Source organism: Zea mays, chromosome 1 (genome assembly GCF_902167145.1).
Source record: "Zea mays cultivar B73 chromosome 1, Zm-B73-REFERENCE-NAM-5.0, whole genome shotgun sequence".
Classification (NCBI taxonomy): Eukaryota; Viridiplantae; Streptophyta; class Magnoliopsida; order Poales; family Poaceae; genus Zea; species Zea mays.
In genome coordinates this window covers 97,622,948-97,633,963 of record NC_050096.1, presented here as the reverse complement: position 1 = coordinate 97,633,963, position 11,016 = coordinate 97,622,948, and the positions used below count along the sequence as shown (strand labels likewise).

Sequence of the window (11,016 nt, the reverse complement as noted above, 5' to 3'; positions counted from 1 at the left end):
GAGTAATTACTACGTATAAATAGCCGCAGTAATTTCTATTAGGGCATGTACAGTGGTGTTTAATGTGGAGTCTCTTAAGGTGTTTAAGGGGGTTATTTGCAAAAAAATCTTAGAGTCGTCTCTCCGTGAAGAGACGCCTCTGGCTCGTAAACCAAGTAGCAACAGACGCCTCACTTCCCACTGTACGAATTTGTCGTCTGTTCTATCGATCTGATGCTATACAAATACATTTAATTCTGTATTTATTAATAGACTACGTTTATAGACACTCCATTGTACAATAGAGTCTCTTAGTTGTCTCCTGTGCTTGGAGAACCGTTTTGGTGTCTCTCCACTGTACATGCCCTTATTACTTTATTCTCTTTCCCTGAGAAGAACGAGAAGCACTAAACATTACTCCTTTGAAATAAAACCCTAATATATAATGTTATAGATCTAGTAGTGGTGTACATGCATGGAACTTTTATTTTTATACCGGCGACGTACAAAAGAATCAGCGTACAGACACGAAAAAAAATGATCCTTCATCCTTCTACTAATCCAGTAAATTGAATCTTTACTCAAATGAACTATGGTAAAACCACATGTGCTATCACTGGCAGCAATGCTCCCTCAGGCATCGATCCATTGCTAGCTCTCTCTTCTCCTTTTTCCCCCTTTCTGATCTGTTTACCGCAGCAGCTGGTAGTAATAATTAACCTAGTTTTGTGTATCAATTAATTGCCACATCGATCCATATATCCGTCAGTTGGTCCTCCGGCAGTTACTCCGGATCTCGCCGGCGGTGCCGGTGAGGACGTCGAGCGCGGCGAGCTTGTTGAGCGCGTAGCTGAACATGGAGGGGAAGAAGTCGGTGGTGGCGAGGAACCTCACCATCCACGCGGTGGCGCTGTGGTCGCCGAGGGCCTGGTCCACGGACAGCACGCCGTGGCGCTTCATGATCTGCGAGTAGTAGCTCTTGTCGACGAGGAGGATGCTGGAGGGGTCGTCCAGGTAGACGATGTTGTCGAAGGCCTGGCCCTTGGGGCACGCGAACGTCGACAGGATCCACACGTACACCGGGTCCATGGCCGGGTCCGGCAAGCCGGTGCCGTTGAAGTTGAACAGCCGGTCGTGGATCACGGAGCAGTGTGTCACCCCCACCGTGTGCGCGCCTGCGAGGAAACGAAATTAACACGACCGGGGGGATTATTTGTAAGGAAAAACTACTGGCGCGCGCTTAAAAAATTCAGTATATACACTGTAGTTACTTATGGGTAAACTGGCTGGAAAAGGAAATTTTAAATAAAGCTAGTGTTATACATGAGAGATGTACACGAACGATGCAATCAAGTTGCATTGTATTGTATTGATGCCTAGTAGTTTGTGTGTTGGGCATATGATTAGCTGGACACTTGCTCTAAAGTAACTCACTTGCCTATATATATCATATATGTGCTCTAATTCCGAGATCTCGATCAGAAGAAATTATTCAGCATTGACATGTAAAGAAACTTCGAACGGTTTTGATGCGGAGCTGTGCTAAGCTGGGTGATCATGATGGGGGCACATTGAAAGGGGGGAATAACGTAATAAATATGATTATAAGATCACAAGAAATAATATATAGTAGTACGTGTATAACGTTAGACCAGCAAATAAACTAGCCCAATAGATTAACGCATATCTAGATATACTAACTGCTTATTTTATCTGCCAGCACTGGTGTATCGTGATATTCCATGCGTTGAGCTGCTTGGTATATGCACATAGAATCAATACGCTTAGCTGTGTTCTAGCTAGGTCAAAAGACCAGTCCGAGGAGAGGGCATGCACGTGGGTCATGCATGGTAAAACTTTCAGCATCAGTTGTAAGAATTAGTAAAGATTAATTGCAACGTAATACGTAGCATAGGCGGCCGGCGGCGACGTACCCATGAGGCTGACCATCTCGAAGCTGTTGAGGCCCTTCCGCGCGAATAGGTTGATAGCGGTGGGGATGTCGACGCCGGGGCCCGGAAGAATGCTCGCCATTGACGCTTGCGACACCATGCCGTCCCTCCTGCCCAGTTGCACTTGGTAGCTCGGCCCTCCGCACTGGACTTGCATTTTTGCACGCACAGACGACATTTTTACGCTAATTAATAATCATTTGTTCACAATATAATGCAAATAGCTAGATCATCACGCACTTTCAGACGGTATATATATATATATATATATTGCTTGTTGGCAGCGCTCTTGATTAGCATACAGTGGGGCTCGTCACTCTCACCCATCACTCACTCACCATGCCAACGGCGTCCCTTGTTGCGGCGATGATGATGTCTGCGCAAGAGACGACGCCGGGGCACGCCCTCTCGAGCGCCGTCTTGACGTCGTCGATGAAGTCGTAGCCGAAGATGCCACTGTTCTCCACCGCCGTCTTCTCCGTGTTGGGCCCGTCCAGCAGGATCGACGCGTCGCACCCCTTCATTATATATATTATTCAACAACCAAACAATAAACCAATAAGGAAGCTGATGGATCCATCGATGGATGGTACGAGATGCATGTACGTACAGCGACGAATAAACCAATAAGGAAGCTGATGGATCCATCGATGGATGGTACGAGATGCATGTACGTACAGCGACGAAGCAGTCGTGGAACTGCAGGTGGAGGAGGCCGGCGACCATCCTCTTGTCCCACGCGAGCCGCGCCTTGACGGCGTCGTGGATGATGGCCTCCACGCTGAAGTTGCCGCACTTGCCGGCGTAGAAGTTGTCGGCCAGCTGACCGCGGCAGCTCACGGCTGAACAAGCCAGCACGACGAGGAAGGCGGCGAGCAGCGCGGCGGAGCAGGCCGGCTGCATCTCCGGGCGACCGATCGGTCGGTCGGTGGTGGTGGCTATAATACGGCCGCCGCCGCTGCTGCTGGAGTACTTGGTGATTGATGACCAGCACAGCACAGCACAGTGCATGTGCAGCAGCCACACTGCTCTCGCCTGTTCGACCAGGGAGATTGGTGGTGGTGGGCGAGGTACCCTCTCCTGTTTCCCTTCCGATTTCCAATCTCCTCCGCCTCGTACGTCTCTGTGATGATGAAGATGAAGCCACACACGGAATATAATGGCGGTGGACTACAGAGCATCCTGACAGAGAGAAAGATGCTGGCCTAGAGATCGCGCGCGGACCGACCAGTGGGCAGAGCACGCAATCACCAGTCAGTGGGATGCGCGGAGAGCCGTGCGGCTGGCTGGCAGTGCGCGTAGGGCTCTGTGCGCTTGCGCTTGAGTAGCCGTGCCACCACACGTGCCTGAAGGCCGGTGGATGCCGGTGCTCACAAGGTACACCAGCTCACCACGCTGGTACCGTGCCTGCCCACTCATTTTAGAATATCTATACATATGCATTGCCATAAATACAAGGACTTTGGCTCTCAATTAAGGCTACTAATCGATCAATCCTTGCTGAGCAAATTAAGTCCTGTGAGACACATAAAATTAAAGGCCTTATTTGATGCAAATGTATAGGGACGGTAATGGATCACAATTCAATGTTCCTTCACAAAAAGTTAATGCCTTTAAATAATTTTAATTTAAAAATAAATAGGAATAGGGCTCGACACTAATCCGATTTGATCTTTAGAGTGTATAGTGTAAAAGCTAGAGCCCATTACCACCTGTTGTATACACATGTATCTACCTTAACCCACAGTATCATAGTGGACTCAGGGTCTACATCCATAAAACTTCATAAGAATAATAGGTGGATGATAGAGGAGAAGCACTACCGGAAACGGGCTCTTTGCCGAGCGCCTGAAGCACTCGGCAAACCCTGAAAAACACTCGGCAAAGTCTTTGCCGAGTGTCGCACTCGGCAAAGAGGGCTCGGCGAACAGTACATCGGCAAAGGCTTCTTTGTCGAGTACTTTTTATCGGGCACTCGACAAAGACTTTGCCTAGTGCCAGTCGGTACTCGACAAAGAAAAGCGGTCGTCACAGCGCCAGCTGACGGAGACGGCGGCTTTGCCGAGTGTTCTAGGTGACACTCAGCAAAAAAGTTATCTTTGCCGAGTGTCTCCTAATACACTCGGCAAAGAAGTTACCTCTTTGCCGAGTGTCTACCAACCTACACTCGAGAAAGGATCCACCAGTGGGTCCCTTTGTCAGGTTCTTTGTAGAGTGCTCTGTGTGGCACTCGGCAAAGCGTGCCTCTTTGCCGAGTGTCAGGGCCACAACACTCGGCAAAGAAGGTGCCCAGGTATTGCTTCTCTGCCGAGTGCTATGGCCCTGACACTCGGCAAAGCACCTCTTTGCCGAGTGTGACACAGCAAAGTGACCAGTATACACATTTTTATTTGTTTTTTCTATTCCACCCAAACAAACAAAAGATACCACATATACATCACATATATCACATATATACATCACAGACATAAATATCCAACACAAACATAAATATCCAAGTTCTCAACACAAACATAAGTATCAAGAACATAAGTCTCAAGCTCTAAAGTCTCAACACTAAGAACATAACTAACATAAGTATCCAACACAAACATAACTATTCAACACAAGTTCTGAAGTCTTAACACTAAGAACATAACTCTCAACGAGGTGGGCGGCTGGACTGGTGCGGCGATGGGCCAGATGATCCATGAGGGTTGTTGGATGCCGCCCTAGATTGGCCCTGCACAGAGAAGAGATTGCATGTGTTATACCAGATGCATTACCACCATCTAACTACAATTTTGATACTCACAGGAGTATGGAAGAAAGCAGGGTCAACTATAGGGAACAATGGAGGTGGCAGAGCGAAACCCTGTGCGGCGCCAAGGCTCTGCATGTATTGGAACATCTCCGCCATCCTCTGTTGATCTACCAGGCAGGCCTTCCGCTTCGCCTCCCGCTCCACCATCATCCTCGCCTCCATCTCTTGTTGTCCCCTCCTCTCTTCTTCTAGCTGGGTCTGTAATATTCTAAGCCAATGTTATAGTATCTCAAAGAGAAGGTATATAATTCAAGAAATGACGAGTTACAGAAGAACTAACCTTGAGTTGTTGTATGCGATGCTGTGAGTTGTCATGCCGAGGTCGTATGGCTGGACTTGAGCCCGTGCTCCTTGCTCGCACCTGAGACAGAGTGGGAGTGGACGACGAGTCGATTGCCCCGTCGGCAATCTAGTACCGCTCATGTCTCTTGCCTCCTCCGACCCTCATGAGGACATTGGGGTCGATCTTCTCGGTCCTCGGATCGTATTCTGGGCCATGGACTTCCTGCGCCATGGCGGTGTAGTCATGAAGGTGGCTGTAGACGGCGGGGTTGTTGTATGCCTCGGGCCCGTCATCTGGGTTGTAGGTGACATCGGACGTCGCCTTGCCCTTATGGGCCATAGCATAGGCCGAGAAGATGGAGCAAGGCTGGCCACCATGTGACACCGACTGCAAGAAAACCAACAAGATAGTTGAAAATAATATCTAATCCAGTGCTATATATCTAAATAAAAAAGAGGGCGTACCCATGCTTCTGCATATTGGCCTAGGCTGCGGCTAGCGTTCCCGGCTAGCATATCTAAAAAAGAGGGACCTTGCATCATTAGACGCCGTTCCCGGCTAGCGTTGTGCGCCTCGTCCCACTCAGGCGAGCACCACCTATCCACCATCTTCTCCCAGCACAGAGGATCTGCGACGCACCAATATGTAATCATCTACAAAGTAAACACGTACACTGCATATCAGAAGATAAAATTAAATTCATGCATGGAGTACTGGTACCAAACATGCATAACTTTACCTACAGGTACTGGTCCCTGGTCAACGACATGGTTCAGGCTTGCTGCTTGGTCACCTTCTCCCCAAGGACGGAGCCGTGGTAGCTGACGATGGCATGGATTCGTGCCTCATAGTGCATGTCCACGACGAGCTTCTTACAGCTCGTGGTGGCCACCACATCCACCCTAGCCTTGTATCCAGCCTCGCATCTGAAGAAATCCTGCATATAAAAACTATGTATCCATACATTATTTCAAGAATGTGCAACGAATGCGACATATTTTACATTATAGTAAGACTTACCCACAGCTCTTGCTTCACCCGCTTTGCCTTGTTATTGAATTCCTGGTCGTCCCGGTCTACTTCATCGAGGGCGACGGCGTAGTGGTCGAAGGTGTAGGCTGGGCCCGTCACTCCAGCGTACTCAACCAGTCCAGGGAAGTGTTCCCTGCACAGGAGGCCAAGGATGCCATTGGGGTTGCGACGATGACCCCTAGCATTCTCCACAACCATCCAAGATCTATTCAAGTGATAAATAAAAAGTATTAGTTTATATTATGATTTTGAACACATAATATGAACAAGAATGAAGAACATAAAGTTACATGCCTCTCCCCATCCGGCCGAATCAGCGGACGCCTGTCCCGAAGTATGGGACGCTGAGGGAGACTCGCGGGATCTCGTAGGTAGATGCTCCTTGAACCTGAGGCGTCCTGCTGAGCATCGTCATCATCCTACTGCTGGTCATTGTCGTCCTGCTGCGTCACCTCCTGCTAGACAAGGTCGTCCTGCTGCGCCGCCTGATGTGCCTTGCCCGCCGTCCTGCTCCTCCTCCCCCTCCTCCTCCTCAGCCAACCGCCCACCATATTTGTCCAACAACCTGCAATTAAGTGTAAACAAATAAGCACATATAAAAAGATGTATTTAAAAACATATGCGAAATAAAAAACCTATAGCATTACATCGATTATAAATAATCTTCATATGTGTCAGGGTTAGTCGAATCATAATTCTCATCATCACTATCAACCATTTCATAGTCAACACCATCTGAAGACGCAAGTTCGTCATTAATGTCATTGCCTTCAAGGATTACTAAGTCATTCTCATTTTGCACCTCATACGCAGGTAATTCATGCATGGAGTACTGGCACCAAACATGCATTTTGAAGTTTGTCTTTGTAGCTCGGTCATACGTCCATACCCCTTCCTCCCAAGCATGTACCAATTCATCGATCAAAGGCTCCATGTACACGCCCATTTTATTCCCTGGGTGTCCAGGAATTATCAACGACACGAATATATTCTGCATTTGAAAGCACACACCGGAGGGAGATTGATTGGGATAACAAACACGAGCCAACATGTGTACGAGGCAGCGCTCATTCCATAGGGATTGAACCCATCTGTGGTCAGCGCAACATGTACATTATGAGCCTCTTCGGCTTTCTCACGGTGAATGGCATCAAAGTGTTTTCATGCTTCACCATCGGATGCGTGCACCATCTTGTTAGGATTGTATCGTTTTCCATTTTTGTGCCATATCATCTGTTTTGCGGATTCCTCGGTCATGTACAAACGCTGGATCCTATGTATGAACAGAAGGTGTCATAGGATTGTCAAGGGAATGTTGAGCTGTCTCTTCTGTCCATCACCAGAGTCTACCTCCATAAACCTAGACGATTTACACTTGGGACAGTACTTTACCTCCGCGTATTCTTTCCTAAATAGCATGCAGCCCTTCGAACAAGCATGTATCTGCTCATACGTCATCTTGAGTGCACGAAGGAGTTTATGTGCTTCATACATGCTCTTTGGCAGAACGTGAACCTCCGAAAGTAGGCTCCCAATAAACGTCAACAAGGCATCAAATGTGTCTCGACTCATGCTGTACTGCGACTTGAACGCCATTACACGCCCAATGGCATCCAGTTGAGAAGCATTTGTCTGACCGTGAAGGGGCTTCTGTGCCACGTCAAACATGTCGTAGAACGCCTATGCAGTCAGCTCTAGCTCGTCATCCGTACATCCTCCAGCGTATTGTGCCTCGTGATAGTCGTTCAACATATCCGCTACCCCCGCATCGGCATCATAATGCTCGACGCGTTGTCTCAGCACCTCCTCTCTCGTACGATGCACTTCACCATGAAAGATCCATCGAGTATAGCCCGACGTAAATCCATTCTTCCAAATATATTCTACCATGGACTTCTTTGATTTTCTTTTCTGGTTGGCACATTTGCTGCACGAGCATGGGACTAGACTCGCTCCTTTATCAGCTTCGCCATATGCCCGTTGCACGAAATCATCGGTCTTTCTAATCCATTCAGGGGTAACACCATTCCTTCCTACACGGCCCGTGTACATCCACTCACGGTCCTCCATCCTCTAACATATATAATCGAGTATACTCTAAAGATTAACACAAGTCTATCAACAAAAAAATTTGGCAGCACCTCCCCACATGGGGAGGTTTCCAAAAACCTACAAACAAAAGTAGCAGCACAATGGTTGATACACACGTAGACATCAATGCTTTGACACTTAGCCAATCATAACTACGAATAGTATGGCTTATGAATCGACACTTACACAATCATAACTACATTGTAATCAAAACTGAAATGATTAATAAATCGACACTTAGAGTCTTTACCTTTGTCGGTGGCGGTGTGGTAGCCAAAGCGGGGGACCGATCGACAACGGCGTGTGGGCGACCTTGAGTGGGCGGCGTGGCGGGGCAAGCGGGGCGAGCGGCGGTGCGAGCACGAGAGGCGGGGTGGGGCAAGCACATTGAGCGGGGGCGGGCGCGGTGGTGCTAGCACGGGAGGCGGGGTGGGGCGAGCGGGGCCGAGGCGGGCGTGGCGGCGGTGCAGGGAGGCAGAGCAGGCGTAAGAAATGAAATGGCACGAGCGTGCGCCGGTTACTAAGGTTATCGTCTTTACCGAGTGCCCGCGATCTGGCACTCGACAAAGATTTTTTTAAAATTTAAAAATATGCTTTGCCAAGTGCCCTGGATCCGGCACTCGGCAAAGACGTCTTTGCCGAGTGCCCACTGATAAGCACTAGGCAAAGACTGGACTTAGAGTTTTTCTAAAAAAAACTCCGCCGAGTGCCCCACGGCTGACACTCGGCAAAGCATTCTTTGCCGAGTGTCACTCTTGGACACTCGGCAAAGTATATTTTTATTTTCTTGACCAAACTTTTTGTGGTATGTTGATACACTATGTAGACCTACATGTACCATTTTGGAACAATTATAAAAGTGTTTTCTATAACTACTGGATTTAGTTCATTTATTTGAATTTCTTCGGAAAATTCAGATTTGAACTGCAAGGCACTCGAAACTTGGAAAACCGTGCATGCAAAAATGATATCCATGCTATTTAGCATTACGACTGATTTCAGGAGCCGACCGGAAACTTCAAGCAACATGCTCACTAAACATGGCCGTGAATTTGCCATCCAGTTGTTTAAAAATTGTATAAAACACAAACAAAGTCATAAAATCATGAAACTTGTCCACATGTCATGATATCTTATGTAGAGGCTATGATAAAAATTTGAGAATGTTTCGAGAAAGTTGTGAGACACTATGGGTAGAAACCACACCGATCTACACATGAAATCATAGAGTTTCAATGTAGACCGGCTAGATTTCTACACATAGTATGTCACAACTTTCTCGAAACATTCTCAAATTTTTATCATAGCCTCTACATATGATATCGACATGTGGACAAGTTTCATGATTTTCTGACTTTGTTTGTGTTTTATACAATTTTTAAATAACTGGATGGCAAGTTCACGGCCATGTTTAGTAAGCATGTTTCTCGAAGTTTCCAGTCCGCTCCTGAAATCGGTCGTAACTTGTGCTAAATAGCATGGATATCATTTTTGCATGCACAATTTTCCAAGTTTCGAGTGACTTGCAGTTCAAATATGAATTTTCCAAAGAAATTCAAATAAACGAACTAAATCTAATAGTTATAGAAAACACTTTTATAATTGTCCCAAAATGGTACATGTAGGTCTACATAGTGTAGGAACATACCACAAAAAGTTTGGTTGGAAAAATAAAAAAAATAAAAATATATTTTGCCGAGCGCCCAAGGGTGGCACTCGACACAGCTTGCTCTGCTGAGTGTCGAACGGGGGGCACTCGGCAAAGAAGCTTTTTTGCCGAGTGCCAGAACTCGGCTCTGGGCAAAGGTAACGACCGTCAGCTTCAAACGGCGGCTGACATCCCTTTGTCGACTGTCGGTGTTTTGGGTCCAACCGCACACCCGGGGTTGCCCCTCAAGGTGTTTTTAGGAGTAGGACGGTGTCGCCGACTGTAGCTAAATGGTTCGTGCCGGATGCACGAGGAACATGGACAGTGTTTACAGGTTCGGGCCGCTTGGAGATGCGTAACACCCTACGTCCTAGTGAGAATGTTTTACGTGGTGGATTACAAGGGAGCTTTCTAACACTAGAGAATAGAGAGTTGGGGTGGATGGGTGAGTAGTGAGATCGATCGTTCTGAAGGGGTGCCCCCTAGGCCTTATATCTTCGACCGTGAGGCAATACATGCGGATGTGATAACAACGCGCACCTAAGAGATATTGAAATGATTGAGTCTATCCTCCTATAGTTCTGCCGAATTATCCTCGCCTGGTTCCATTGTACGGGGCTCCAGCGCGGGAAAGTCGGGTCTCTGTTGTGGTTGCTTGCTCAATGTTGTTGGGCCATCCGGGCTCGCACCGATCCGGCCTTATGTCGATCTGCTTCACTGGTCGTTCTTCCCTAGGCCCATGAAGGGATGACCTTACGATTTATTGGGCCCTTGGACCTTTCGTGAGGTCTTTTATCCTTTCAGTGGACCCAGGGGATATCTGTCCCCCACAAGCCCCTGATCTTTGGGTTGATTTTAAGATAATCGGCCCAAAGATCCTAGGTCAAGCTTGCGGTCTTTGTTTGTGACAAGAAATGCTTTCCAGGCAGTTTGGAAAACATGATTTCTTACTGTCTCCTTCTGCTTTGATCACTCGAAAGCTGGTGCTCTGTCTCACACTCGTGCCTTAGAGATTAGCATTTCATATTGTTGGACCTTGAGCTTCATTGGTTGCACCGGAGGTGCACCCAATGGGTGTAGCCCCTGAGCTTCGAGTGGATTTTTGAAAATAATCCACTCGAAGGTCTTCATCAGAAATCATTTTTATTTTCCACTTGCACTTTGTTGGAGGTCAGCCTTGCCTTTAATCTTGCCATATGCTTTAGAGGTTAGCATTATCTTGAATTGA

General features: G+C 47.5%; 1 protein-coding gene across 1 annotated transcript; it reads right to left on the bottom strand.

The window, feature by feature from the left end:
* Positions 1–436: 436 nt before the first annotated feature.
* Positions 437–3,222, bottom strand: LOC103637680 (peroxidase 57). The gene is made up of 4 exons (XM_008660286.3): positions 2,610–3,222; positions 2,270–2,449; positions 1,914–2,076; positions 437–1,154 (listed from the first exon to the last, which is right to left on the bottom strand). Exons 1-4 carry the CDS (start codon positions 2,940–2,942, stop codon positions 745–747), a joined length of 1,086 nt encoding a protein of 361 aa, XP_008658508.1. The 5' UTR covers positions 2,943–3,222; the 3' UTR covers positions 437–744.
* Between the last annotated feature and the right edge of the window lie 7,794 nt (positions 3,223–11,016).